Consider the following 26,893-nt stretch of genomic DNA (forward strand, 5'->3'; position numbering starts at 1 on the left):
GTATGCAGCAATTATTACACTTGTTCTGTGGAGATGTGTGTAGTCTGACTTTATGTTGACAGCTTGATCCTTTTTTTACTGTTGCCGAAGATTTGTACTGTAGTTTCATTTTACTCATGCGTGATTTGAGCATAATGCTTATGATACTTCTTAAATCTTTAGTATTGGGTGTTGGTTTCACCAGTATGAAAAAGCAAGAATGGTTGCTGGATTGTGCAAGAACAAACTGCCTGTTATTATGTGGTTGAGCTGGACATACATGTTTTGGTAAAAACAAGTGGAGATATCTGATTGAAATGCTGCCTATCACAACTTATTTGGGGCAACTGGTTTTTCCATTATTATTTATACTTGTCCTATTTTATAGTTGTATGGATAAATGTGATTATACATTGCTCAAAAAAATAAAGGGAACACAAAAATAAGACATCCTAGATCTGAATGAATAACATATTCTTATTAAATACTTTGTTCATTACATAATTGAATGTGCTGACAACAAAATCACACAAAAATGATCAATGGAAATCCAATTTAGCAATCCATGGAGGTCTGGATTTGGAGTTACACTCAAAATTAAAGTGGAAAAAAACACTACGGGCTGATCCAACTTTGATGTAATGTCCTTAAAACAAGTCAAAATGAGGCTCAGTAGTGTGTGACCTCCACGTGCCTGTATGACCTCCCTACAACGCCTGGGCATGCTCCTGATGAGGGGGTGGATGGTCTCCTGAGGGATCTCCTCCCACATCTGGACTAAAGCATCCCCCAACTCCTGGACAGTCTGTTGGTGGATGGAGCGAGACATGATGTCCCAGATGTGCTCAATTGGATTCAGGTCTGGGGAACGGGCGGGCCAGTCCATAACATCAATGCCTTCGTCTTGCAGGAACTGCTGACACACTCCAGCCACATGAGGTCTAGCATTGTCTTGCATTAGGAGGAACCCAGGGCCAACCACACCAGCATATGGTCTCACAAGGGGTCTGAGGATCTCATCTCGGTACCTAATGGCAGTCAGGCTACCTCTGGCGAGCACATGGAGGGCTGTGCGGCCCCCTAAAGAAATGCCACCCCACACCATTACTGACCCACTGCCAAACCGGTCATGCTGGAGGATGTTGCAGGCAGCAGAAAGTTCTCCACAGCATCTCCAGATCCCGTCACATCTGTCACATGTGCTCAGTGTGAACCTGCTTTCTTCTGTGAAGAGCACACGGTGCCAGTGGTGAATTTGCCAATCTTGGTGTTCTCTGGCAAATGCACAGTGTTGGTGTTCTCTGGCAAACGTCCTGCACGGTGTTGGGCTGTAAGCACAACCCCCACCTGTGGACGTCGGGCCTTCATACCACCCTCATGGAGTCTGTTTCTGACCGTTTGAACAGCCACATGCACATTTGTGGCTTGCTGGAGGTCATTTTGCAGGGCTCTGCCAGTGCTCCTCCTGTTCCTCCTTGCACAAAGGTGGAGGTAGCGGTCCTGATGCTGGGTTGTTACCCTCCTACGGCCTCCTCCATGTCTATGATATACTGGGCTGTTTCCTGGTAGCGCTTCCATGCTCTGGACACTACGCTGACAGACACAGCAAACCTTCTTGCCACAGCTCGCATTGATGTGCCATCCTGGATGAGCTGCACTACCTGAGCCACTTGTGTGGGTTGTAGACTCCATCTCATGCTACCACTAGAGTGAAAGCACCGCCAGCATTCAAAAGTGACCAAACCATCAGCCAGAAAGCATAGGAACTGAGAAGTGGTCTGTGGTCACCACCTGCAGAACCACTCCTTTATTGGGGATGTCTTGCTAACTGCCTATGCTTTCTACCTGTTGTCTATTCCATTTGCACAACAGCATGTGAAATTGATTGTCAATCAGTGTTGCTACCTAAGTGGACAGTTTGATTTCACAGAAGTGTGATTGACTTGGAGTTACATTGTGTTGTTTAAGTGTTCCCTTTATTTTTTTGAGCAGTGTATATAAGAGAAGTACTAACACTCCAAAACCCTTGATAGGCAAAATATAAGTGTAGGCTTTTATGCTTGCTTCCTAGCAAAGGTATTTTTTACAAGTATAGGGTTTTCTTCCACACTGGCAAAATATTTCTCTTGCTGTCCCAAAGGTGCTTCTTCAGGAGGCAACTTCCTTGTTTTTTCTTTGAAGAGGTTTCGCTTCTCATCCAAGAAGCTTCTTCAGTTTTGACTGGATGGTGGGGAATGGAAGAATTTATATTCCTTGTAGACGGCTGGTCATTTGCATCCTTTCAGAGGATCCTTGAAGCACTTTGAGATTTATGTGTCCTCAGGGTCACCTGAGTAGTGCTAATGGTTCCTGTACTCTACAAATTTTTTGAAAATCCATTCATACTCCCAACACCATTTGAAGGGTGTTCATCCCAAATTCCATAGTTAAAAGTCTATCGAGATTCTGAGTCATGCAGGTCATGGTTGTCCCAAAGGTACTTTTTCAGGAGGCAAGTGGACTTTCAGCATCTTTGGGACAACCATGATCTGGATGACTGAGAATCTCTATAGATTTCTCCTGTTGAAATACCTATCTTGCTTGTAGTTCCTTTCAATAAGGGATTGTATTTATCTTTCTCTCTAACTCAGGAGTGAGGTACACATTTCTATTCCTTGCTTAAGGCGTTGTTCATTTCATTTCCTCCGTCTTTGCGTGAAGTTTCGAAGGGGCATGGCCCTGATACTGCAAAGGCCGCCTCTTTTTACCTCAAGGCTGAGGCCGGGCTTCCCCGCATCAGATTTTCATCATAAAAGGAGGCAGATTCCCCAGGTCAGTGGGCGTGGCCCCACGGCAACTTTTCTCCTTTTAGCCTATCAGGGCGAGCCTCTGTGACGGACGCTGGTTGGATCCAATGGAGTCGCGCCGAGGAAAGGTTGGGTTTAGTCGCAGTCTAGATAGGAGCGGTGCGACACTAGAGAGGTTTTTGTTCCGGGCCCTGCCGCGGCCATCTTATGTCAGTGCAAGCCGGAGGAGGAAACAGCAGCAGCGCAGAGCGGTGACTCGGCAGCAGCGGCGGCCGCGGCGGGGCCTGGCACAGCCTCATTGGTAACTTTTGGGGCCTTTTTCTTTTCCCTCTTCCCGTCGCCTATTTACCTAGAAACAGAAGAACATTCCAAAGGAATCTGGTCTCCATAGAAACAGCTTCTCTCCCCCCGCCCTTTTGTGTAGGGTTCCTTCTTCCAAGCCGGCAAGGCCTACAGCACGTCTCGCCGGCAAGTAGCGTTATGGCCACCTGCTCCTCGTCTTGCCTTCCGTCCCTTCCCTTACCTGCCTGGCATTTCCAACTTTCCTCACCTTCCAACGCCCTATTTCTGGGGCCGTCTGGGGCCAAGCTCTTCGTTCTTTTTCCTGTTAGCTTTTGCGCGGCGTTTTCAGCCCATTCAGAAAAATGCCCCCTTTTTCTCGCTCTCTTCGTTTCGCCCCTCAAATTCCCTCCCTCTTCTGTGAAGACTGAATTGGAATAACTCGCGTTTTCTCAAGCAAAGGATTTGTGACTCTTGGTCGGTCCTTTCCTGAAGGATGGGTGGGGAGGGGGGGGAATAGAAGGAGAAAGCGTGGACTGCCGTTAGCTGCTGTAATTTTCTCCTGGTTTTTTCCCCTCCTCTGAAGTGTGTGTGTGTGGGGGGGATGCGGGTTTCAGAGAAGAAGAGCCCGTATAAAGAGTCCCGGGGCGGGGAAGGGAGGAGAGGTTAGTCACCTGGGCGTAAATGTTGAGTTAGTGTGGGAAGCACTGCGAATTGTTGGGGTGGTTTCTTTCAGTTTCTATCCTAACGGTATTTGTGGAGAGGCCGTATCAGCTCCCTTGTGCTTCGTTATTACAATGTTCGTCGGTTTACCGTGGAGTTACAAAGGAGATAAAACAATCTCAGTACTGCCAGTAAATGGCAAGCAGATTTTTGAAGGGTGTTTTTTCCTCCTCTCGTGGGGATGGGGGGGTTCTAGGGAAATGTAATCCTTCAGTGGTCTTTGAGAGGAGTATAATCCAGTTGACTTTAACATTATTGGCTCTCTATATCATTGTCCGCGGTTGTTATCTCAGTATCTATTCTCAAAATGCCTAGATTTCAGGAACAAAATGACAATTGTTCCACTGATTTTCCCTACAAATCAGTGAGTTTGGCTTTCCAAGAATTTCAAGGTTTGCTATCTGGGTTTCTAAACTTTAAGAATTCATTTTTGGAGAATGTATTATTGAAAGGCAGACAGAACAGGTGCTCTAGTTTTGTATCTTACTAGTTCATCTATTAAAAAGGATATGTTAGGAATTTTGAGGCAATCAGGGCAATTCCCCTTTTAGGCATCTCTGGGTGTGTCTTATAATCACATTTATCTCTGTCATGTAATCCCATCTAGTTGAAATAATATAGCCCATATTCTTTGTATTTATCTGCCTGTGCATGTGTATCATGGGGCAGCATGGGGGTGATTCTGGTAAGTCTGCCTTAATTGATTTGTGACTTAATTGTCTTGCACAAGAAGCTAATTAAAAGATTGCTCTATTTAACTCTTATCCTTTATTGGTAGTCCTTACTTAAAGTGTATACTGTAGTTCAGAGGTCTTCAAACTTGACAGTTTTAAGACTTGTGGACTTCAACTCCCAGAATTCCTCCTCCAGTCATGTTAGCTCAGGAATTCTGGGAGTTCTTCTTCCACAAGTCTTAAACTTGCCAAGTTTGAAGATCCTTGCTGTAGTTGACCGGCTATATCTTGTAGGTCCAATAAGTATTGACAATTAATATGCCATATCAAGTTTCCATGGCAATTATTTCTGTAACTTTCTTCAAATACTGTAATTTTAACTTGAGATAGCTGTAAAGAGAAAGAAAGCATGGAATGTGTTTTCATTCATGGCTTCTGGGTTTTATAGTAGAAAAGCTCAGAATCAGATTAGAATTATCTGTGTGTTTTAACTTCCTTCTTCATGTGGGCCAAAACTATTTAGAGTGTATTATCTCCAATTCTATTTTACACTTTCTTTTATAGAGGTCAAGAAGTTTGGGAACTGAACTCCAGATAGGATTCTGAATCTAATTTTGGCATTTATATAAGATCCCGGGACATGGCCTTTGTTTTCCCTTTTGTTACTTTTTTTTCATTATCTCAGGATTAAAAAATTAATAGTAAGCGTATGCCTTTGTAGCCTATGCCTTTCAACAGACATACCAAATCTCAGGTGTTAAGCATTTTGAGGGATCTGATGAATTACAAGACATGAGACTTGTAGCTGCTAAATTTAGACAGTCCTTCAAACTCGTATGCTTTTTTATAATATTTGTGCCCATTATTATGCCTTTACAAGTTCTTCTCAAACCCCAAGCAAGAAAGTTAACATAAATAAAGATTAAATATAGGTTTCTGTGTAAAAACTCACTCTTATGATGCTTTGTCCTAAAGTTGTGAAATTTTACAGACTTTCAGATCTTCAGCATCCATAATATTTATTTTATTTCTAATCTGGCTTTTGTCTCTCTTATCTCTTGATTGACAAGTTTATTTTTGGAATCAATTTTATCTAGCATTGATATATGCACTAGTTTGCAAAATTGTCAATCAAGGGACATATTGAGCCAATGGAAATGGGCATTTGTTAGATGGAAAATCCTCAGCTGGACTATATTTCAACTTGACTCTATAGCAGAGATTATTGTATTTGTGATAAGTCTTTTTAACTCCCTATGTTCAGAAGCATATCTGATATGATTGGTTGATCATTACATAGAATATTCCTGCTTATTGCTTTACTGAACCACAACAGGAGAATTATGCTTTATATTTCCTGAAACCTATCTTGTATATGGTGGGGGTGTGGGGTTTGGCTTTTGCTGGGATTAAAATTTAGATATAGATACTAGAGTTAAGATATCCTGTATGTAATATGGCTTTGGGGTTTTCAGGTCATTTAGAAAACAGCACTAATGAGTCTAGAATGGGAAGCTGTAGATCACAGAATTGATACAACATAGTGACTTATAGTTAAAAATATATATCTGATTACATACAAATTTTGTTGTCAGTGGCGGAATAAAATTTAGTGTAATTTCACATAAAACTATTCCGGGCTTAACCCCAAACTTCGAGCAAACTGTTGATATGGCAACTTATTTCATTGCTGTATTGTTAAACAGTTTGAGTATCTAAAATTCCTATTTTACAGCAAATCATTCATGCCAGAATATCCAGCTCCATTTTCTGTCTGTCTTTATGAGAAAGATTCCTTTTAGAACTCAACTTCTAGTGACTGCATGGGCACCTCTTGATTTTTTTCTTGTTTGCTCCAAGTCACAGCTGTTTATTTCACCATTGTAGTGTTTGTCTCATATGGTTGCAGAATCACCTTATTTTGCACTGTATCCACTTCAGTTTACAGAGCAAAGTTATCAATACATAAAATTAACAGAGCTTTTGTTTTTTTAGCCATCTTGTCACAGAGCCTGATTTCTATGTCTAAGGAAGAATTAGAATGTGTTCTTCCCATTCCTAGTCCAGCATCATAATGTCAACATCACATTGGCTCTCACAGTTTATTCTACAGTTATTTATATATAGAGTCATTTTGTGTTACTGCTTTTTCCTCACCCAGTTCAAATAAGAGTAAATGCTTTTAAGGGAAAGTACCATATAATGTACTACATGTATTTTCATCAAGATTTATCAGGATTAATATCAATATGACATTTGTTAAAATGACAGTGTTATAAAATGTTTCAAATTATTACTCATTGGTTGTTCTAATTGCTCTTCAGGCTTACGAAGAAAAAGTTTTATATTTTGATTCTGTTTCAATTAACTCAAGTGGAAAATTGTTTTACTATAGTGTAAACTTTGGACTATTTGAATGCCCGTTAAAATGGATATATTTATGCTGCAGACTAAAGCTTCATAAGTCAGTATGGTGGGAATAGCAAAAACTGTTTCTTCGTTTTTATTTGAATTTGTATGACAAGTGTCCAGTACACCCCAGTGGATTTCTAAAAAAAAACAATAATGGTTGATATTTAATCTAGGACAGGGGTGTCAAACTCGCGGCCTGGATGCGTCATGCATTGCCCACACCCACGCCTGATTTAGAGAAGGGGAAAAGTTGCAATACGTCATGTAATGATGTGATGATGTGAGTTTGACACCCCTGATCTAGGAGGTAAACATTTTCATTCATTATATGTAGAAATTCTTCCAAAATTCTTAGGATAAATTTTAATAATAGAGAAGTGTATATAGTAAAAGTTATCTTTGAGGACTATCAGTGCTGTTTGGTAGTCTTTTAGTTCAGTGAATGTACTGGCTAAATAAAAATTGTCATTCTTATTAGAGATATACAGCTTAAACACACCAAAAAAAATTGCTGAATGCAGTGCTCACTTGGTTTTATTAATCAAAAAGCTGACAGCTGTGGTTTCCTCAATGGTCCCTGCATAAAGGATGGATTAACTTTTAAGTAATGGAAGCTGTGCTTGCCTGGGCTTATAGTTGTAATGCTGAGCATGTTAGGTCCAGTTGTATGCCTCAATCAGCAGTAGCAGTGTCCTTTTATAGTACAGGACATTTTTTCTCTCTCCCCCGAATAGCCTCAAAATCCACCTCAGAGAGATACAAATTTGTATGCTGCTTTATTTGCAGGGTCTAACTCATTTACAATTAAACAATTATAGTAATATAACAATTATTGAACCAGCAGATCAACTGTCAGTATCAGAAACATAACAATGGAACACATAGTCTCAAAAAAACTATTATCTGATAATACAGCCATAACTCAGATGTAACGTGAATGTTCTTCAAAAGCTGAACAGAACAGTTTATAACTAATTATAATTTAATTTTTTAATAACCTTTTGTTCCTGATAATGGCATTGGTTACCATAAATCAGTATTGTTATTTAACTCTGTAAGTCTTCCTTTCATTTTTTTTTTCATTTTTACTTCATTCTGTTTATATTTTTTAACTCTACATTGCTTAAGGCTTTTTATTTTTTTCTATTTTTTTTTTCATGAAGTAGTAGAAACCTGTTGACCTTGTATATATTCTTCCACATATTGACAAAATAATATACTCCCTATTTTTTGTTTGCCTGATTTTGATTTGAAATAAGTTGTGCTTCCTACTGTGTGATATGCCTTTTGGTGCTCTTTTCCAGATTGCTTTTCTTCAATCTGGAAATTAACTTGCTGTTGACATTTTCTTGCTGGATGATTGAATATGGTACATTCTTTTTCAAAAACCAGCAGGAATTGTATTTAATCAGAAAGTAAAATGTTACATTGGTGTGGAACATGAATAACTGCAGTCATTTTGTGGTTATATGGAACAAGAAATCCTTCCTTTGTCTTTGTGATTTGTTTTTACAAACAGATAGGAAAGATTACAGTTCGTCCATGACTTATGACCACAGTTGAGCCCACCATTTCTGTTGCTAAGCAAAACATTTAAGTGAATTTTGCTCCATTTTACAACCTTGTTGCCACAGTTGTTAAGTGAATTACTGCAGTTAAGTTAGTAACACAGTGGTTAAGTGAAGGTCAGTGTAACCACACTAAATACAAGTCAGTTGCCAAGCATCTGAATTTTGATCACGTGACCATGGGAATACTGCAATGGTTGTAAGTGTGACAAATGGCCATATTTCACTTTTTTCAGTTCTATGTAACTGAACGGTCACTAAATGAAATGTTGCAAGTCAAGGACTATCTGTACTTATATAACACTAAAATCATACATACAATATACAATTGGGAGGAAAGGTAGTAAATATTTCAACTTTGCAGAAACTGAATTACATTGAAACTTTCAAGCATTGTAAGCTTATCTTGCAGCTAGCATGACACTTAGATTTGAGAATCATTACAGCCATTGAACCAGTTGTTGTTTTTCCCTTTCACACTGTGATTTCTTAAGACAGATCCAGAGTATTATTACCTTGCTGTTAAAACAAGAGTTATCAGCACTTCTGGCTAACATGTATTTTTGATTATTCTTTCCTTTTGACTGAGGAAATTCATTTGTGTCTAAGGTCATGATAATATGGCATCATTGAGCTGGCTTAGGATATGGCAGAAGAACTGGATGCTCTTTTGAATGGATGCTCATTTATTGAGCTTGTGAGAGAGGGTTTGCAATAATAAAATAATTGTAAGTAACCGATGAATAGAGGTGATAATGAGATGATGAATTCATACACAACAAGAATAAATGTACTATCACTGGATGGATTTAAGTAGGCTATAGGTAAAGCAGTAGAATTCTATCAAAGAATCTTGTTCTTACCTGTTTAAGTAAGCATATCCTTAGGAAGAAATAAGGAAATGCTTTCTACCAATTAATTTGTAGTACAGGTTGATCTCAACTTATCATAATTGAATCCAGATTTATGGTCATAAATTGTGATCATAAACCGAGGCATCATGTGACCAGACTGGATTTCTCAGAAATTTTTTTGCTGCAGTCATTAAGTCAGTCAATTTTCTCAATAAGGATTTTTGCCAGAAATGAAATGAATGTAAGAACTTGACCAACAACATTGCAAATTGTGATCACTTGACTGCAGGATACTGCAAAATACTCATAATGTTTGCAGCAAACAAAGGCCACTTGCAAAATGCCCAAAATGTGATATACTCTGGGGTATGTGTGTAATAGCCTTTATAATTTTGAAAAGGATTGTAAGTAGCTTTTGGATGGTCTATATATAAATTTTGAATGGTCATTAACTGGTCATAAGTTGAGGACTACCTCAACCTCTACCTGAACATTTCTTCCTCTTTCATGCTTTTTCCTATTTGGCACTCTGTTAGGATAATTGCAAAAAGGAGTTGGACTAAGTATATGTTGTGATTATTGAGATTACAGTATTCCTGTTACAAATATTTGTATTTACTCAATTAGTATACTATTAGTATACTTAATTCATAAATATTAACATGCAGATATAGGAATAAAATAAATGGATGGATAAAATAAAATATAACTCATTCAGGTTTAATGTTTCTTATTCTTAGGATCAACAATGAGCAAATTTTTCCAAGTGAATAAAATGTATACACATTGCTAAATCTAGGTACTAGACTATCAGTTTAACTTTTTGCAGTTTAAAGTTTGCTTTCTAGAGAGTAATACTTATGGATTTCAATGGGGCTTTAAGGTTGATAGGTATAGTAGATATCTAGAAACATAGAACTGAATCTTCTTAGCATTAAAAAGTATTTGCTAGGTTCACAAACTTTCATCATGGTAATGGGCTTTGTATGAATCCAACCATTATAAATCATGGTTTTTGGCTTAGCCTGATATGTAAACCTAGCGGTTGTCCACCTTTATATTTTCTTTTGGAGTGTTTTATCAATTTCTACAGAAGTTTTACTACTGTATAAGCTGTTGGAATGTTTCTTAGAAGTATAAAAACATTTTAATAATATTGCATCCTCATGCTCTGTAAGCAGTAAACTCATTGGAAATTGCTAATAAAATCATTTTTGCCAGCAGAGTGCTTTACCTGCTCTTTTTTGCCAACTAAAACATTCATTAGTAACCCCTACTTAGTCAGCCTGTTGATTACAATTGAGTTCTTTCTGTGGCAACTTGGAGACATTTGCCATAAAAGAACAGCCTAAATGGATGTCAACTGGTTCAGATTTCTGTGATAATAGGTGTAGCATTGAAAAATAACTACCTTTATACAGTAGACTAAAAAGGAACTTCGTATTTTAAAACTGTTAAAACAGTACACGTATTGCTCCAGTATACTAGAAATACTTTTTTTTCTGATGAGAAATCTAAGAAAGACAGTGCCCTTTTCAATTAATCCAATATACCACTTTTTTTAAGCACAGAACTTAAAGGAGATCTACGCTTCCTCAAAGGTTTGTTTTCCATTATGCTACTGCTATACTTGATTAACTGGTATAATTTAATTGGTTGATACTGCAATTAGCACTCCAATGGGACACGGGGAATAGTCCCTTGTGGGTATCTTAAGAGACCACTGGTAGCAACATGTTCTTCACATGGAGCAAATCTTTTGATTCCCTCAGGCAGCAAAGATTGTGGACCAGTATTGGGAGGAAATTGCAATAGACACTATTTTTGTATTTCTCTCCTATTCCCATAAGTGCCTTGCCTATTACATAGGATCTTTTTTGTTTTTGGCAGAGTCATATTCCTGCTACAAAATGAGTAGATTATCAAAGATTGCATTCTCATATCTGTATTTTCCATTGTGCATTTAGATGTCCAGCTCGCCGTTGTCCAAGAAGCGTCGCTTGGGTGAATCAGAGTCAAAGACGGGTTCAAACTGCTCCTCTGGAAAATCTGTACAGACTGATTTGCGTGAAGCGCCTGCCAACGTAAGTTTCTGAATTGATTAACGCAGCATACTAACTCTGATTCTGACATACTGATTCTCTACCTCAGCGGCCCCCAAACCTTTTGGGCACCAGGGACCAGTTCCATGGAGAGAGGTTTTTCCTCAGACCGAAGAGGGGCGTAGTTTTGTGTGCTGCCTGCATCCCATGGATGGGGCTTCACTTGTTTGCAGAGCCCAGTTTCTGGCATGCTGCAGCCTGGTGCCGGTCCATGGACCAGGGTTGGGGACCCCTGCTCTACCTGCACAGAGAAAATATGTTAACTTTAAAGGCGAGCAAGGGTAAATCCAGCATTAATTTTGATCTTGGTAAAGGACCTATTGTCATGATACAGAGAGGAGGCAGAATATCTTAATACTGTATTATACAATCCTCCACAACTTGTAAGCACCCTAGGTCTACACTGGTTTTTTGTTTGACCCTGAGTGTATGTGTGTATTAGGTATGTAAACTGAATTTCTAGATTTTGCTACACAGTGAAACAGTGTTAATTACAGTCCTTCCCTTAGCTAGAGCCTTTCCTCTGAAATTGATAGAAATCATTAAGTATCCAAATAGTTATATCTTGAATATGTTTATAGATAGCAATTATTACAAAATCAATACGAGAGTTTACACTTCCATAAAGATGGACAGGATAATTTGGAATCTGCAACATTTGATTGTATATGAGTCAAATTGCCTGAACAACTCTTGGGGACCTTTAGTGGTGTGTATGTTTGTATAGTTTGTGTGTGTGTGTGTGTGTGTGTGTGTGTGTTATTCAGCTTTGTTCGGGTATTTTCCCACATCGTCATAGTTGTGCTTTTAAAGTTGTAGCAACATTTCGGCAGAATCTCATCTGCCATCATCAGGCTTCTGTATTGTGTTCGTCTGTCAGTCAGACTTTCACAGCCGTTTCAGTTTTAAATTTGGGGCTAGCCTACTGCTGTGCCGGAATGGTTTTTTCTTAATCCTGATTGGTTGGGAGTCTTGGTCTGTGTTTATTGGTCTTGGAGTTTGCTGTGTCCTGCTTGATTGGTGTTTCTAATATCTTCTGTCTGTTTTGTGGCTTTTTTTTTGTCTTGTTGTTGCCAGCCAAACGAGACAAAAAAAAGCCACAAAACAGACAGAAGATATTAGAAACACCAATCAAGCAGGACACAGCAAACTCCAAGACCAATAAACACAGACCAAGACTCCCAGTCAATCAGGATGAAGAAAAAATCATTCTGGCACAGCATAGGCTAGCTCCAAATTTAAATCTGAAACCACTGTAAAAGTCTGACTCACAGACGAACACAATACAGAAGCCTGATGATGGCAGATGAGATTCTGCCGAAACGTTGCTACAAGCACAACTACAATGACGTGGGAAAATACCCGAACAAAACTGAATACCATATGTGTGTGTGTGTGTGTGTGTGTGTGTATGTGTGTGTATCTTTTGTTATTCGGGTTTTCTCCCGCGTAAAATTGGAAGTATCTAGGAGACGTTTCGATGAAGTCTCATTCATCATCTTCAGGCTTGTGTCTTCGGCTTTGTGCTTCTGAGAAGCTTCATCGAAACGTCTCCTAGATACTTCCAATTTTACGCGGGAGAAAACCTGAATAACCAAAGATCCACATACAAATACCCGCGAGAACCTCAGAAAACATATATACATATATATATATATATATACACACACACACACACAGTATATATACACTGTATATATACACTGTATATATGCCCTATTACGCGTGCAAGTGCTAAATTGATTAATGATATATAAAGGCATAGATCTCTGTAATGGTAGCTTAATACTCTGATGATGTCAGCAGAGTCTGATGAAAGCTTAGTAAGTATAATAAATATAATTTTAGTTCCAGAGATTGCTAGATAGATAGATAGATAGATAGATAGATAGATAGATAGATAGATAGATAGATAGATAGATAGATAGATAGATAGATAGATGATAGATAGATAGATAGATAGATAGATAGATAGATAGATAGATAGATAGATAGATAATGTCATTGTACCCATTGTTACTATTCTCTTTTAACTAGCTTTTTGTACATGTTACAACACATACTTTCTTGTACTACTAGAGCAAGTGGTATAGCAGGCAGTGGGTAGTACAGGTAGTCCTCAACTTATGAGCACAATTGAGCCCCACATTTTTATTGCTAAGTAAGACAATTAAGTGATTTTTGCCCCATTTTACCACTTTCTTGCCACATTTGTTAAGTGAATCACTGCAGTTATTAAGTCAGTAACACAGTTTTTAAGTGAATCTGGCTTTCCCATTGACTTGGTCAGAAGGTCATCAAATGTGATCACATGACCCCAGCACACTGCAACTTTCATAAATATGAGTCAGTGTCAATTGTCTGAATTTTGATCGTGGAACCATGGGGTCATAAGTGTAAAAAACAATCACAGGTCACTTTTTTCAATGCTGCTGTAATTTCAAATGGCCACTAAACAAACTGTTGTGAGTGACTGACTACCTATATTTGTAAAATGAATTTGCGGTCATCTTGTATGATTTATGACTGGCTTGTGTTCAGCTCTTTCTTAGCTTGGAGAATATATGTTGTGCTATTATTTAAAAAAAATACAGGCATTTTGGTTTCATTTCTTAGAGAAATAATTTGGGGCAGATTGTCAAATATTGGGAAACCACTGCTGTGCATTGAGAGTACTACAGATTGGGATGGTGTGATGTGGGATTGAAAACTGCAGCTCTCCTCCCTGGTAATAGATAGCCTTAGCTGTGCCCTTGAAAAAATGTACTCTGAATGCTTCTGTAAGAAATTAATAAGCCTGAAAATGATTTGTCCAGAGGAATAAAAGGACAAAGAATGCTGTAATGCTTGTTTCCTTTTATATTTGTTCTTTCTTGTAATGCAGTTGTGGGTTTGTGAAATATATTCCCTGAGTTGCCATCCATGATTCAATTGACCAAATCTCTTGACTTCTTTTTGTACTTTAAATTCTTCCTTGGTAAATAATTAATATTTGAAATGCATTGAGAGTGATAAAATATAGAAACCAAATAGCGGCTGTTCATAGTTATTTGTGTTCCTGTATCACATTCTTTTAATGATCAAAAGGCAGTCAAGGATTAAGTGATTATATTTGTCCTTTCCAGGGTATGGCAAAGAATGGAAGTGAAACAGACATTGATGAGGGTCTATACTCAAGGCAGCTGTAAGTATCAAAAGAGTGGGAGCCTACTGTTTTCAAAAGTAGATTGTTAGTATCAGTCTAATATGTGAATAAGTAAGTTTTGATATGTTTTGGAGCTGTTGAACTTTATCAGATGCCAAGAGGAAACTGACGGTGTATGGGATGTTCAGTTTTCAGGGTGGACCAGTGGCACTGAAAATTTAATCCTTTGTCCCATTTGTCCTGAATAGATATGTATTGGGCCACGAGGCAATGAAACGAATGCAGAATGCCAACATCCTGGTATCTGGTTTGCGAGGACTAGGTGTGGAGATAGCAAAAAACATCATCTTGGGTGGTGTTAAATCAGTCACAATCCATGACCAAGGCACAGCTGAATGGTCTGATCTCTCTTCCCAGGTAGGTTCTTCATCCATTCACTTAAATATGGTTCTGTTTGTGATTCTCCTTATTGAAACATATTTACTACTAAAGCATCCCCCCCTTCCCCATCCTTTCTTCCAGTTCTACCTTCGTGAGGAAGACCTTGGAAAGAACCGTGCTGAAGTATCTCAGACACGGCTTGCTGAGCTCAACTCCTATGTACCTGTTACTGCTTACACTGGGCCCCTCAGTGAGGACTTTCTTAACAACTTCCAGGTATTTTAATTTCTTAATTTCTCAGAAGAGAGAGTATTGAGCATTTGATATCAAGAAAGGGCGTTGGTACTTACCTGATACGCCCATTCTCTGTGAGCTGTGAAGAGCATCCAGTGACGGGAAGATGCTTCAGTCCCTTCTAGGAAGGCTGGGCTTAAACTTGAGGACACTCCTCCTCCTCCACGAGACTCCTCCTTAGCGTCCCCAGTTTTGCGAAGCCAAGGTATTGATACCCTATATGCTTAAGCTTATGTAATAACCCTGGCCAGAACAGACCCCCTACCAGACGGAATAAAAGGGAGGGGCGCCCTTTCTCCCATGAGCTGTTCAGAGCATCCAGTGATGGGACATACCAAAGCTTGGCACTGTCCTAAGGGAGGGACTCCATCTGGGTTGCAGACCTAACTGTCTCTGAAATAACTTGCTGCAAAACTCGCCTACCAAATGAAACCTCAGCAGAAGCAAATACATCAATTTTATAATTTCTAATAAATGGAGATGGAGAAGCCCAAGTTGCAGCTCGGCAAATCTGTATTGTAGCTTGGGTCGCCCATGCTGCTGTGGTGGCTGCACTCCTTGTGGAGTGAACGGTAATGCCTTGGGGCACTGGAATCGAGTGAGAGTCATACGACTTAGCGATGGTGGCCCTTAGCCATCTACCTATGGTGTGTGTGGGGGAAAACCTTGCGCCCCAGGGTATTAGGCTGAAAGGACATGAAGAGGACTTCTGTCTTTCTGGAGGGCACCGTGCGCTCTATGTAGATGCGTATGGCTCTTCTTAAGTCCAAGCAGTGCCATTGGTGTTCGAGCCTGTGTGATGGACGTGAGCAAAAATTTGGGAGCACCAGCTCTTGAGCTCTATGGAATGTCGAATTAACTTTTGGAATGAAGGAGGGATCTGGTCTGAGAACCACTCTATCCAAATGGAAAATGCAGAGATCTTTGTGCACCGATAATGCAGCTAGTTCAGAGATCCTTCGGGCAGATGTAATTGCTATCAGGAAAACTACTTTGTAGGTTAGAAATCGAAGTGTCGTGGTCCTTAGTGGCTCGAAGGGACCTGTAGTAAGGGCCAATAGTACCTCATTTAAGTCCCAAGTTGGATATCGGTGCACTACGGGGGGCCTCAAGTTCTTGGCACCGCGCAGAAAACTGCGAATGTGAGGGTGATGAGATATGGAGGTAAGATCATCCCAAGATATGACCAAAGCCAGGGCCGCCACCTGTCTCCGCAGAGTATTGGGTGATAACTCTTTGTTTAGGCCCTCCTGTAAAAATTCTAATAACTGCGCTACTGATGGGGAAGTGGGGTCGATCTGAACCCTCTTGACACCAACGGCAGAAGCTAGACCAGGTGGCTTCATAGATTCGGTTCGTCGAAGGACGTCGAGCCGACTGAATAGTGTGAATAACTTGAGTAGAAAGGTGTTCATCTCTCAGACGTCGCCGTTCAACTTCCATACGGCTAAGTTTAGCCATTGTGGGTCTGGGTGTAGCACTGGGCCTTGAGACAGCGATATGACCGATGATGGGATCCTCCACGGTGGTACCGTCGAGAGGTCCTTCAGGTCCGCAAACCATACTCGCCTTGGCCAATAAGGAGCCACTAATAGCAGGTCCGCTTTTTCTTCCAGCAACTTCTGAATCAATTTGGGGATCACGGGGAGGGGAGGAAAGGCGTATAGCAGTCTGGTGGGCCAGTGATATCTGAGGGCGTTCACGTCCTCTGCTCCCTGCGATGGGTAACGAGAAATGAATCGAAGCTGTGCATTGAGTGGGGAGGCAAACAGGTCGACTACCGGTTAGCCCAACCTCTGAGTAGCCTCCAGAAAGATCTTGGGGTCCAGACGCCACTCTGATTGGTCTAACGTGGCTCTGCTGAGCCAATCTGCTTGTACGTTCACTACTCCAGATATGTGCTCTGCCTTTAGAGAGAGAAGATGGATTTCGGCCCACAGGAATAGTCTTTCTGCTTCCCTCATTAGTAGATTGGAATAAGTGCCCCCTTGTTTGTTGATATGGGCCTTTGTAGTTATGTTGTCTGTTAAAATGAGCACGTGTTTGCAATGGAGATGCAGGAGGAATTGTCGGAGTGCCAAGTACACTGTTCTCAGTTCTAGCCAGTTGATATTGTGCCTTCTCTGAATCTGTCCAAAGGCCTTGTGCTGTATGTGATTGGAAGTGGGCCCCCCATCCCACTAGACTGGCGTCTGTTGTAACAATCGACCTGTGTGGATCCTTGAAAGGGCATCCCTTGTTGATTTTGGGTCGTGTCCACCATCGTAGAGACCTGAGAACGGTTGATGGAACTTTTACGCAAGTCCTGCCGTCATCTCTCCCGGCGCGTTGGCATGGCAACAGGAACCATTGCAGGGTTCTTGCATGGAACCGGGCCCAAGGGATAATAGAAATACAAGAAATCATTTTTCCGAGCAATTTAGAAAGAAGACATAGTTGTACTTTCCTAAGAGTTCTGATCTGTTGAGCCAAATCTCTAATGCTTTCTTGTCTGTCAGGGGAGAGGAAAACTTTGCCTTACAGAGTGTCAATGATGGCGCCAAGGTGAATGAGTCTAGTAGAGGGTGTTAAATGACTTTTTGACCAATTGATTGAGAACCCATGTTGTTGTAGGGTTACAAGTGTAGTTTGAGTGTTCGAATTGGCTTGATTGATGGAAGATGCCAGAATAAGAATGTCATCCAAGTAGCACTGAAGTCGGATGGACCTATCTCTGAGTGATGCTGCCAAGGCAGCCAAGACCTTTGTAAAAGTTCTGGGAGCTGAAGCTAGGCCAAATGGGAGAGCAATATATTCGTAATGGACGTTGTTGTAACTGAAATGAAGGAATTTGAAATGTGAGGGCCTAATTGGGATATGTAAGTAAGCTTCCGTGAGGTCTATGGAGGTAAGGACATCGCTTTTTCTGATGCTGAGTAAGATGGATTGTGGAGTGGTCATTTTAAATTTTCGGTAAACTAAAAATTGGTTTAGACGTTTTAAGTCCAGGATTGCCCTCCATCCCCCTGAACTTTTAGGGACCACGAAGAGGTGCGAATAAAAACCAAGACCTTTTTGATTAGAAGGGACGGGTTGTATGGCCCGGATTTCTAGTAGATGTGCTGTGGCTGTGTCCATGAGAAACCTTTTTTCTGCGTCCCTGGAAATTGGGGACTTCATAAAAAAAATCCATGGGGGGTGGAGCTGAACTCCAGTGCCAGACCAAATCATACTGTGTTCCTAACCCATGTGTCAGTGGTAGAGGAATCCCATTGGTCGGCAAACCTTTTTAGGCCACCGCCAATGGGAATTTCGTTGTGGTTGTTACTTGGACCTGCGGAAGGGCCTAGATCCTGTTCTTCGAAATTGTCTCCTAGGATGGAGTCCCCAGGTTCAGTTTTATCTGTCATCTGAATCCAGGCTGTCTTTGAAATCTTGGATAGTAGGATTGGTAGAAGGGGCAAAAGGAACCCCTACGAAAGGGCTGTGGTGATCTGGACTCTGATCGACGAAAAAGAGAGGGAAGAATTTTCTTTTTGGTTCTGGTTTCAATTAGGAGGGGTTCAAGCGCACTGCCAAATAGTTTGTTCTCCGAGATGGAAACCGAGGCAAGCCGTCACTTGTGCTTGACGTCTGCCTGCCAATGCCTGAGCCAAAGTAACCCTCTAGCCGCAATTTGGGAAGCAATGGCCCTAGAGGGAAATTTAACTACATTGAAAGTAGCGTATGCTGAAAACTCTGCAGCGGCGATTAATTTAGCCACATCTTGATGTGTCCTAATGTTTGAGGCTGGAATGGTATCCCTTAGGTGGAGGAACCATCTGAGAGATGATCTGGTGAAAACGGAGGCTGTGGCTGCTTTGATGGCCCATGCATCTGAGACGTGTGCCCTGCAGAGGGCTAGTTCCGCCCTCTTTTCCTCAGACTTGAGAGCCTCTTCAGCTTCACTTGGGATGGCTGAGGAAGATGCAAGCGCAATGATAAGCTCACCCACTTCCGGAGTGTTTAGAAATTTAGAGAACTCGGGTGCCAAATTATAGTATTTTTTATCATGTCCTTTGGGAGCAGGATATGAAGCTGCTGCAGCCCATTGTTTTTGCACTAAATTGGAAAACGTGTGGCACAGGGATAACCTCTGCCTCAGTGACTGGTTGAGAGAATATGAGATCCTCTGCTTCCCCTGGAGTATTTGGTGGGGGAGAGGTACCCGTATTATCCAGCTGTGCGGTGTTCTTGGCCTTAAACAGCAGGGATTTAAATAATTGTGGGCGGAATAATCCTGTAAATACGGGGAGGTCAGGTGAGAGGCCTTCATCGTCAGACATCCCCCTTTCTAGCGGATCCACCTCTGACAATACCTGGTCAACGGTGCGTACTGACCCCTCCTCCATTTGATCCATTGGATCCCCTTGATCTCCCATATCCTGTGTGTACTGAGGGTCTCTGACAGTGGGCAACGATAGTTCTGCGGGGTGGGGTACCTGATGAAGATGTGGATCCGTGATGCCCAGAGATCGTTCAGAAAGAGATCCGCAAACTGAAGCTGAGGGTGTTCGTCCTGCCTGAATAGCCTGTTGGACGCCTGCTGATATGCCCTTCTGGATAGCTAGCTCCATCCACGCCCTCATGTTGGCAGGGATTTCCTCCGGAAGTTCCTCCTCTTGTCTGAGGCCAGCTGCAGTGGTGTGAATGTTGCCTCTGGGGCCCTCCTTGAGGAGAGAATGTTAGAAAGAGCCTCCTGGGGAGGTTGTATCGATATGCTGCTCCTTCTGGATAAATCCAGAGGGGCGGTTGGAGGGTTCTGGGCCTGTGAGGTAGAGGGTATGATGAGTGGTGAAAGGTGGGCTGTGCAGCTGCTTGTGTACATTTTTCCACCTGCCTTTCTAATGCCTGATGGCGTCTGCGTGCCTCTTTCTCTGCTGCCTTAGAGGTCTTTTTGGGCTCCGTGGACTTATCTCTATTTTTAGCAGGTAGTCTAGATCTGGAGTTGTAGTTACTGGCCATGGTAATGCCTTTGATAGATTAGCAATGGAAAGAGGCTATGAAGTTAGGTGGCTGGAACACCTAGGGGCCTGCTCCCTTAAGGGGCAGGGGATCCTGGAATAAATAGTTCCCCGATCCCTTTAGCAAATGTTGTCTCCTTGTTCTGTTTTGCTTTGTTGTCTGTCTGTCTGTCTGTCTGTCTATCTATCTATCTATCTATCTATCTATCTATCTATCTATCTATCTATCTATCTATCTATCTATCTATTTTAATAACTTAAAGATTTGTAGAATTTAAGTCAATCAAGTCAATTTTTGAATAAAGTACTTGTAATATCAAATATGGAGACCAGAACACCCCCCTCCAGACCCGGCACCTATAAGCCTCCCCACTTAGGAGGCTTTAGCCTCAGGAGGCTGGAATGTAAAAACAAAACAAAAAAACCAAGCGAAATGACTTTTGGAGGTTCCCACGGGGGTGGTTGGTGACAGAAACTATGGTTTTACCTGACCTGATAAATAAATCAGCTAAATCGACAGTGTTCTGTTCCGACCAGGAAAACAATAACACAACCTGTCTGAAGAAAGGCTGAGCTAAAACTAGGGACGCTAAGGAGGAGTCTCGTGGAGGAGGAGGAGTGTCCTCAAGTTTAAGCCCAGCCTTCCTAGAAGGGACTGAAGCATCTTCCCGTCACTGGATGCTCTGAACAGCTCATGGGAGAATTACTTTCCTGGTTCAGTAAATAATCTAGTTAGATATTTGGCTTATACACTGCTCAAAAAAATAAAGGGAACACAAAAATAAGACATCCTAGATCTGAATGAATGAAATATTCTTATTAAATGCTTTGTTCATTACATAGTTGAATGTGGTGACAACAAAGTCACACAAAAATTATCAATGGAAATCAAATTTAGCAACCCATGGAGGTCTGGAGTTACACTCAAAATTAAAGTGGAAAAAAACACTACAGGCTCAGTAATGTCCTTAAACAAGTCAAAATGTGTAGTGCCTCCATGTGGCTGTATGACCTCCCTACAACGCCTGGGCATGCTCCTGATGAGGTGGCGGATGGTCTCCTGAGGGATCTCCTCCCACACCTGGACTAAAGCATCCCCCAACTCCTGGACAGTCTGTGGTGCAACGTGGCGTTGGTGAATGGAGCGAGACATGATGTCCCAGATGTGCTCAATTGGATTCAGGTCTGGGGAACGGGAGGGCCAGTTCATAACATCAATGCCTTCGTCTTGCAGGAACTGCTGACACATTCCAGCCACATGAGGTCTAGCATTGTCTTGCATTAGGAGGAACCCAGGGCCAACCACACCAGCATATGGTCTCACAAGGGGTCTGAGGATCTCATCTCGGTACCTAATGGCAGTCAGGCTACCTCTGGCGAGCACATGGAGGGCTGTGCGGCCCCCTAAAGAAATGCCACCCCACACCATTACTAAGCCACTGCCAAACCAGTCATGCTGGAGGATGTTGCAGTCAGCAGAAAGTTCTCCACAGCATCTCCAGACCCTGTCACATCTGTCACATGTGCTCAGTGTGAACCTGCTTTCATCTGTGAAGAGCACAGGACGCCAGTGGCGAATTTGCCAATCTTGGTGTTCTCTGGCAAATGCCAAACGTCCTGCACAGTGTTGGGCTGTAAGCACAACCCCACCTGTGGACGTTAGGCCCTCATATCACCCTCATGGAGTCTGTTTCTGACTGTTTGAGCAGCCACATGCACATTTGTGGCCCGCTGGAGGTCATTTTGCAGGGCTCTGGCAGTGCTCCTCCTGTCCCTCCTTGCACAAAGGCGGAGGTAGCGGTCCTGATGCTGGGTTGTTGCCCTCCTACAGCCTCCTCCACGTCTCCTGATGTACTGGCCTGTCTCCTGGTAGCACCTCCATGCTCTGGCCACTACGCTGACAGACACAGCAAACCTTGCCACAGCTCGCATTGATGTGCCATCCTGGATGAGCTGCACTACCTGAGCCACTTGTGTGGGTTGTAGACTCCGTCTCATGCTACCACTAGAGTGAAAGCACCGCCAGCATTCAAAAGTGACCAAACCATCAGCCAGAAAGCATAGGAACTGAGAAGTGGTCTGTGGTCACCACCTGCAGAACCACTCCTTTATTGGGGATGTCTTGCTAACTGCCTATGCTTTCTACCTGTTGTCTATTCCATTTGCACAACAGCATGTGAAATTGATTGTCAATCAGTGTTACTAACCTAAGTGGACAGTTTGATTTCACAGAAGTGTGACTGACTTGGAGTTACATTGTGTTGTTTAAGTTTTCCCTTTATTTTTTTGAGCAGTGTATTTTCTATATACACAAACATCTAATGTTCTTGAGAGTTTCTTGAGCATTACAAAATAAAATGAAAAATAGGATGGGAGAGAAAACATTGTTGGGAATATTACTTGCCATAGACCAGGAAGTCTGAACAGTGAGCTGATACTGGAGAGCTCCATATTTCTGGTGTGATTTATTTCAAAGGCTTTTTCTTCCATCCATCCATCCATCCAATTTCATAACTGCTCATCTCCCTATCTTCTTTTTGTAGGTAGTTGTGCTCACCAATTGTCCATTGGAGGAACAGTTACGCATTAGTGATTTCTGTCACAGCCAAAATATCAAACTTGTAGTGGCAGATACAAAGGGACTCTTCGGGTAAGACAGTACCTTGTTTTTGTACCCTTTTCTGTGTTGTGGCCATTTCTTTCAGTAGAGTTCTTCTTTTGGTTGAGATGAACTGTTTGGGATTCCTACCTATCATATGTCATATGCCTCACAGCCCATCTGTCACAGTGTTGAAGGTGCTCCGGAGCCCCTAATTTCACCCATTTTTCTCTCTCTTACAGCCAGTTGTTCTGTGACTTTGGTGAGAACATGGTTGTGACAGATACCAATGGAGAGCAGCCACTTAGTGCTATGGTCTCAATGATTACTAAGGTAATTACTTCTTGAAGCTGGTGGTTAAGGTTCTGTTTTTGATGTGGATTTATCGCTGAGACCTACACAGTAGCTCAGCAGAATTTATATCAATTACTTTTCCACTATTCTGGCTAGAACCAATGATAAATTGAAATTCAATAGTAAGGTCAGCTGCAAGTTGTTAACTCCTACTACTCATTTTTCTCTTAATGTTCTTTACTAAACTTTCACTTACGGTATTCTTCCTGAACAGGGGTGCCCTGGAGAGGTAACCTGTCTAGATGAGGCCCGGCATGGTTTTGAAAGCGGAGACTTTGTTTCTTTCCTTGAAGTTGAGGGCATGAAAGAGCTTAACAGCTGTGAACCCATGGAAATCAAAGTGTTGGGTGAGACATGCTGTTGCTTTGACTTGCACAAAATTTAGATGTTACTAGAATGGAATATCTGTCAAAGTTTTTTTTTTACTGTTTGACGAAGTTACCTTTTGGTATGTTGGGAATCATGTAGAGCAGGGGTCTTCAAACTTGACAGCTTTAAGACTTGTGGACTTCAACTCCCAGAATTCCTCCTCCAGTCATGTTAGCTCAGGAATTTTGGGAGTTGAAGTCCACAAGTCTTAAACTTGCCAAGTTTGAAGACCCTTGATGTACAGTGTCTAATATTTAACATTAACTTGGAATTTTAGCCTGAGTTACAAGCGACAGTCAGTTTGGTGTAGTGGTTAAAAATATTAGGCTAGTAGTTCTAGGGCTATCTTAGGCACAAAACCATTTGTGTGGTTTTGGGCCAGTCACACTTTCTCAGCCCTAGGAAGAAGATAAGGGTAGACTGTTTCCAAAATGGTTGCCAAGAAATGTGCAGAGACTTGTCTAAGAACGAAGACTGACCTGAAGGTGCAAAAAAACCCAACAACCCACAAACATTGAATTGATTGTGAACCTTAAGTATGCTACAAATAAGCATGTTAGAGTATGTGGAAAGATACTCATTGTAGCATCTTCCTTGTATGAATAATTTATTTATTTTTTATTTCCTGAAAATTCTCTAGTTTATAATTCAGAATATAATTCCTCTGGCAACAGAATAATAACAAAAACATTTTCCATGGTCTGTCTTCTCTCTTTACTACTTGTTTATTGCGCCATGAGGGCATATTTCTTTTCTTCCACAGTTACTTGCAATTTAATCCTATTGTGCAAGTATTAGGAAAATTGGCTCTTATTTCTTCCTTATGTCTATTAAAGTTCTCCAAGACTGAAGTAATTTGACATGATTTGACAGGACTCTTGGTCCAAGTTAATACGACAGTTCTGCAGTGCCATTGGTTTTTTCCCCCAGTGTGGTTCTTTGCCTTTGACAACTGTATGGGTGTACTTCTTATTCTTTTCTAGGCCCCTACACATTTAGTATCGGCGACACCTCCAACTTTTCAGACTATGTACGTGGCGGCATTGTTACCCAGGTCAAAATGCCAAAGAAGATTAGCTTTGTAAGTGTCTTTTCTGACAGGTTCTGCATTTTTATTATTATTATTATTATTATTATTTGCTGGGCAAATTCCCATGGTTCCCAGAAATGTTCTGCCATTAGAACAGTCTGGCACCCTTTAATCTGCCTGTGCCTGTTCTTGTGTGGTATGTCAGCACCGGCTTGGAAATAAGCAACTTGCTTGCCAGAGAAGGGTAGCTATGAAGGCATTGCTGCCATTTTCAATTTCCCATTATTTTTCTTTCAGAAATCTCTACGCACTTCTTTGCCAGAGCCAGAGTTGGTCATCACTGACTTTGGCAAGTTTGATCGGCCAGGCCAGCTGCATTTGGGATTTCAAGCCCTGCATGAGTTTCACAAGAAGCATGGCCATTTTCCCAGGCCTCGTAATCAGGTAGGCTATTCCGGTTCCACTTTTCTTTTTCTAGTTTGCAAGATCCCCCACCCCCCCCCAGTTCATATCAACCACAGAATATAAAGGTACTGTTGCAAGCAAAATCACCAATCAAAGAATAATGTTTGGAATACTAGGGTAAATCTTGTACAGAGTTGCTCACATTCCTTTTCTTAAATCTGCTTGAATATGTTACATTAAATACGATGCATTTTTGTTCAGGGACTACTAGTTGTGGAAAGTGATCATTTTATATACTTTTATGCTTAAGGCATTTTTTAATGATTATTTCACACAGACTACATTTAGTGCAGGTTACATTTATTATTTTGGTGAAAACAACTCCACAGCTTTCCTTAGCCTTTATCTGACTTCTTTCATTCTTCCTCAGGCAGACGCTAGTGAGGTGCTATCTTTAGTGAAGGATCTTAATGAGCAAGCAGTGCCCCCACTTAAGCAAGAACATTTGAATGAGGACATCATCAAGGAAATGGCTTTCCAAGCCTCTGGAGATCTGGCACCTGTCAATGCCTTCATTGGAGGCCTAGCTGCACAAGAGGTTATGAAGGTACAATATTTGAAAAACTTGGCAGATAAAAAGCATTCCATTTAACCCATGTTTCCCTTAATTAGCAGCTTTGGATTTGGTAAACAAATCCTCTGTAATAATGTGATGGTGTATAATGCCAGTTTATTCCTGAAATTGGCTTTTTCAGGCAGAACCAAACAGTATCAAAAAGAGGTTCTTTTCTGTTTCTCTGTTTTAGGCCTGTTCAGGTAAATTCATGCCTATCATCCAGTGGCTGTATTTTGATGCATTGGAGTGCTTGCCTGAAGAAAATAAGGATACTTTGACTGAGGAAAATTGCAGCCCTGTGAGTAATTAATATAAGCATAAGATGTATGCTGGGAATGACAAAAAAAAGTACTACTCTGTTAATGCCTTATTTTACTGCAACAGAGAGTCGGAAGTCAACGCCTCTTTTTCTTTTTCCCAATCCTTCCTCATTTCTCTTCCTCCCCCACACTGCTTTCCTATTTACTTTCGTATTTTGTATCTTATTTTATCTTATAACTCAATAAAATGTTAAATGAGGGGGAAAAGTACTACTTAAAATGGCTGGGGAAATAATTTGTAAGTTAGGAGGCTTATATATTAAGCCTAGGGCCAAAAAAATTGAGTGGTTTTAATTGCTTATACTAAATTTGATGGAGTATATTACCGTATAATATATTCTTTCCCATGAATTCTCTGGTATGCAATTGAACTAGCATGTAATACCAGGAATAGCCTCATATTGAAATTATTCATTTATATGAAAACAGCATTGGAAATTTGAAACTTTTGAAGTAATATATAAACAAAATGTAGTATTCTGTATTTATAGTAATAAAGAAATTATGATTATTGATGATGATGATTCATTAGCAGGAATAGGGAAATGGGGAAATTCCATACTTTGGAGAACAGGTACAAACTGGTTGTCTCTTTTTCCCCCCTGTCTTGATAGAAACATTGCCGATATGATGGACAGATTGCTGTGTTTGGCAATGAATTACAGGTTAAACTGAGCCAACAAAAATACTTTCTGGTGAGTCTTGACATGATTTTTCAGTTTCTTGGTATATCCATCCAAGCAACTTGCTGACATATTTTTCCCTCTCTCTTAGGTTGGTGCTGGTGCCATTGGCTGTGAATTGCTGAAGAACTTTGCTATGATTGGTCTGGGATGCGGACAAGGGGGAGATGTGGCTGTGACTGACATGGACACTATTGAGAAGTCCAATCTCAACCGGCAATTCCTCTTCCGACCTTGGGATGTTACGGTCAGTTCCATTAAGTATCAGGAGTGCAATTTCTGGGGTTACAGAAGGGTCAGCCATAGGACTTTCAATGAAAAATTGTCATGATTTGCCT

The 26,893-nt window shown here is 41.1% G+C and overlaps 1 protein-coding gene across 3 annotated transcripts in view; it reads left to right on the forward strand.

Moving 5' to 3' along the window:
• UBA1 (ubiquitin like modifier activating enzyme 1) overlaps positions 1–26,893 on the forward strand; it is a 53,611-nt gene that overhangs the window by 17,774 nt on the left and 8,944 nt on the right. The window contains exons 1-14 of one of the 3 annotated variants that reach the window (XM_026684150.2): positions 2,978–3,066; positions 11,243–11,359; positions 14,503–14,561; positions 14,771–14,939; positions 15,045–15,179; positions 22,723–22,829; positions 23,021–23,111; positions 23,347–23,479; positions 24,485–24,582; positions 24,829–24,975; positions 25,367–25,543; positions 25,743–25,850; positions 26,487–26,567; positions 26,647–26,802. In XM_026684150.2, coding sequence (XP_026539935.1) covers positions 11,243–11,359; positions 14,503–14,561; positions 14,771–14,939; positions 15,045–15,179; positions 22,723–22,829; positions 23,021–23,111; positions 23,347–23,479; positions 24,485–24,582; positions 24,829–24,975; positions 25,367–25,543; positions 25,743–25,850; positions 26,487–26,567; positions 26,647–26,802 — 1,578 coding nt within the window. In that variant the 5' untranslated portion in view covers positions 2,978–3,066. Of the gene's footprint in view, positions 1–2,977; positions 3,067–10,851; positions 10,877–11,242; positions 11,360–14,502; positions 14,562–14,770; positions 14,940–15,044; positions 15,180–22,722; positions 22,830–23,020; positions 23,112–23,346; positions 23,480–24,484; positions 24,583–24,828; positions 24,976–25,366; positions 25,544–25,742; positions 25,851–26,486; positions 26,568–26,646; positions 26,803–26,893 lie in introns of those variants that run through there. The other 2 variants (XM_087956629.1, XM_026684151.2) reach the window with 2 other exon arrangements.

The sequence above is a fragment of the Notechis scutatus genome, chromosome 2 (genome assembly GCF_049901735.1).
Source record: "Notechis scutatus isolate UNSWTSFEM ecotype Mainland chromosome 2, rNotScu1.2, whole genome shotgun sequence".
NCBI lineage: Eukaryota > Metazoa > Chordata > Lepidosauria > Squamata > Elapidae > Notechis > Notechis scutatus.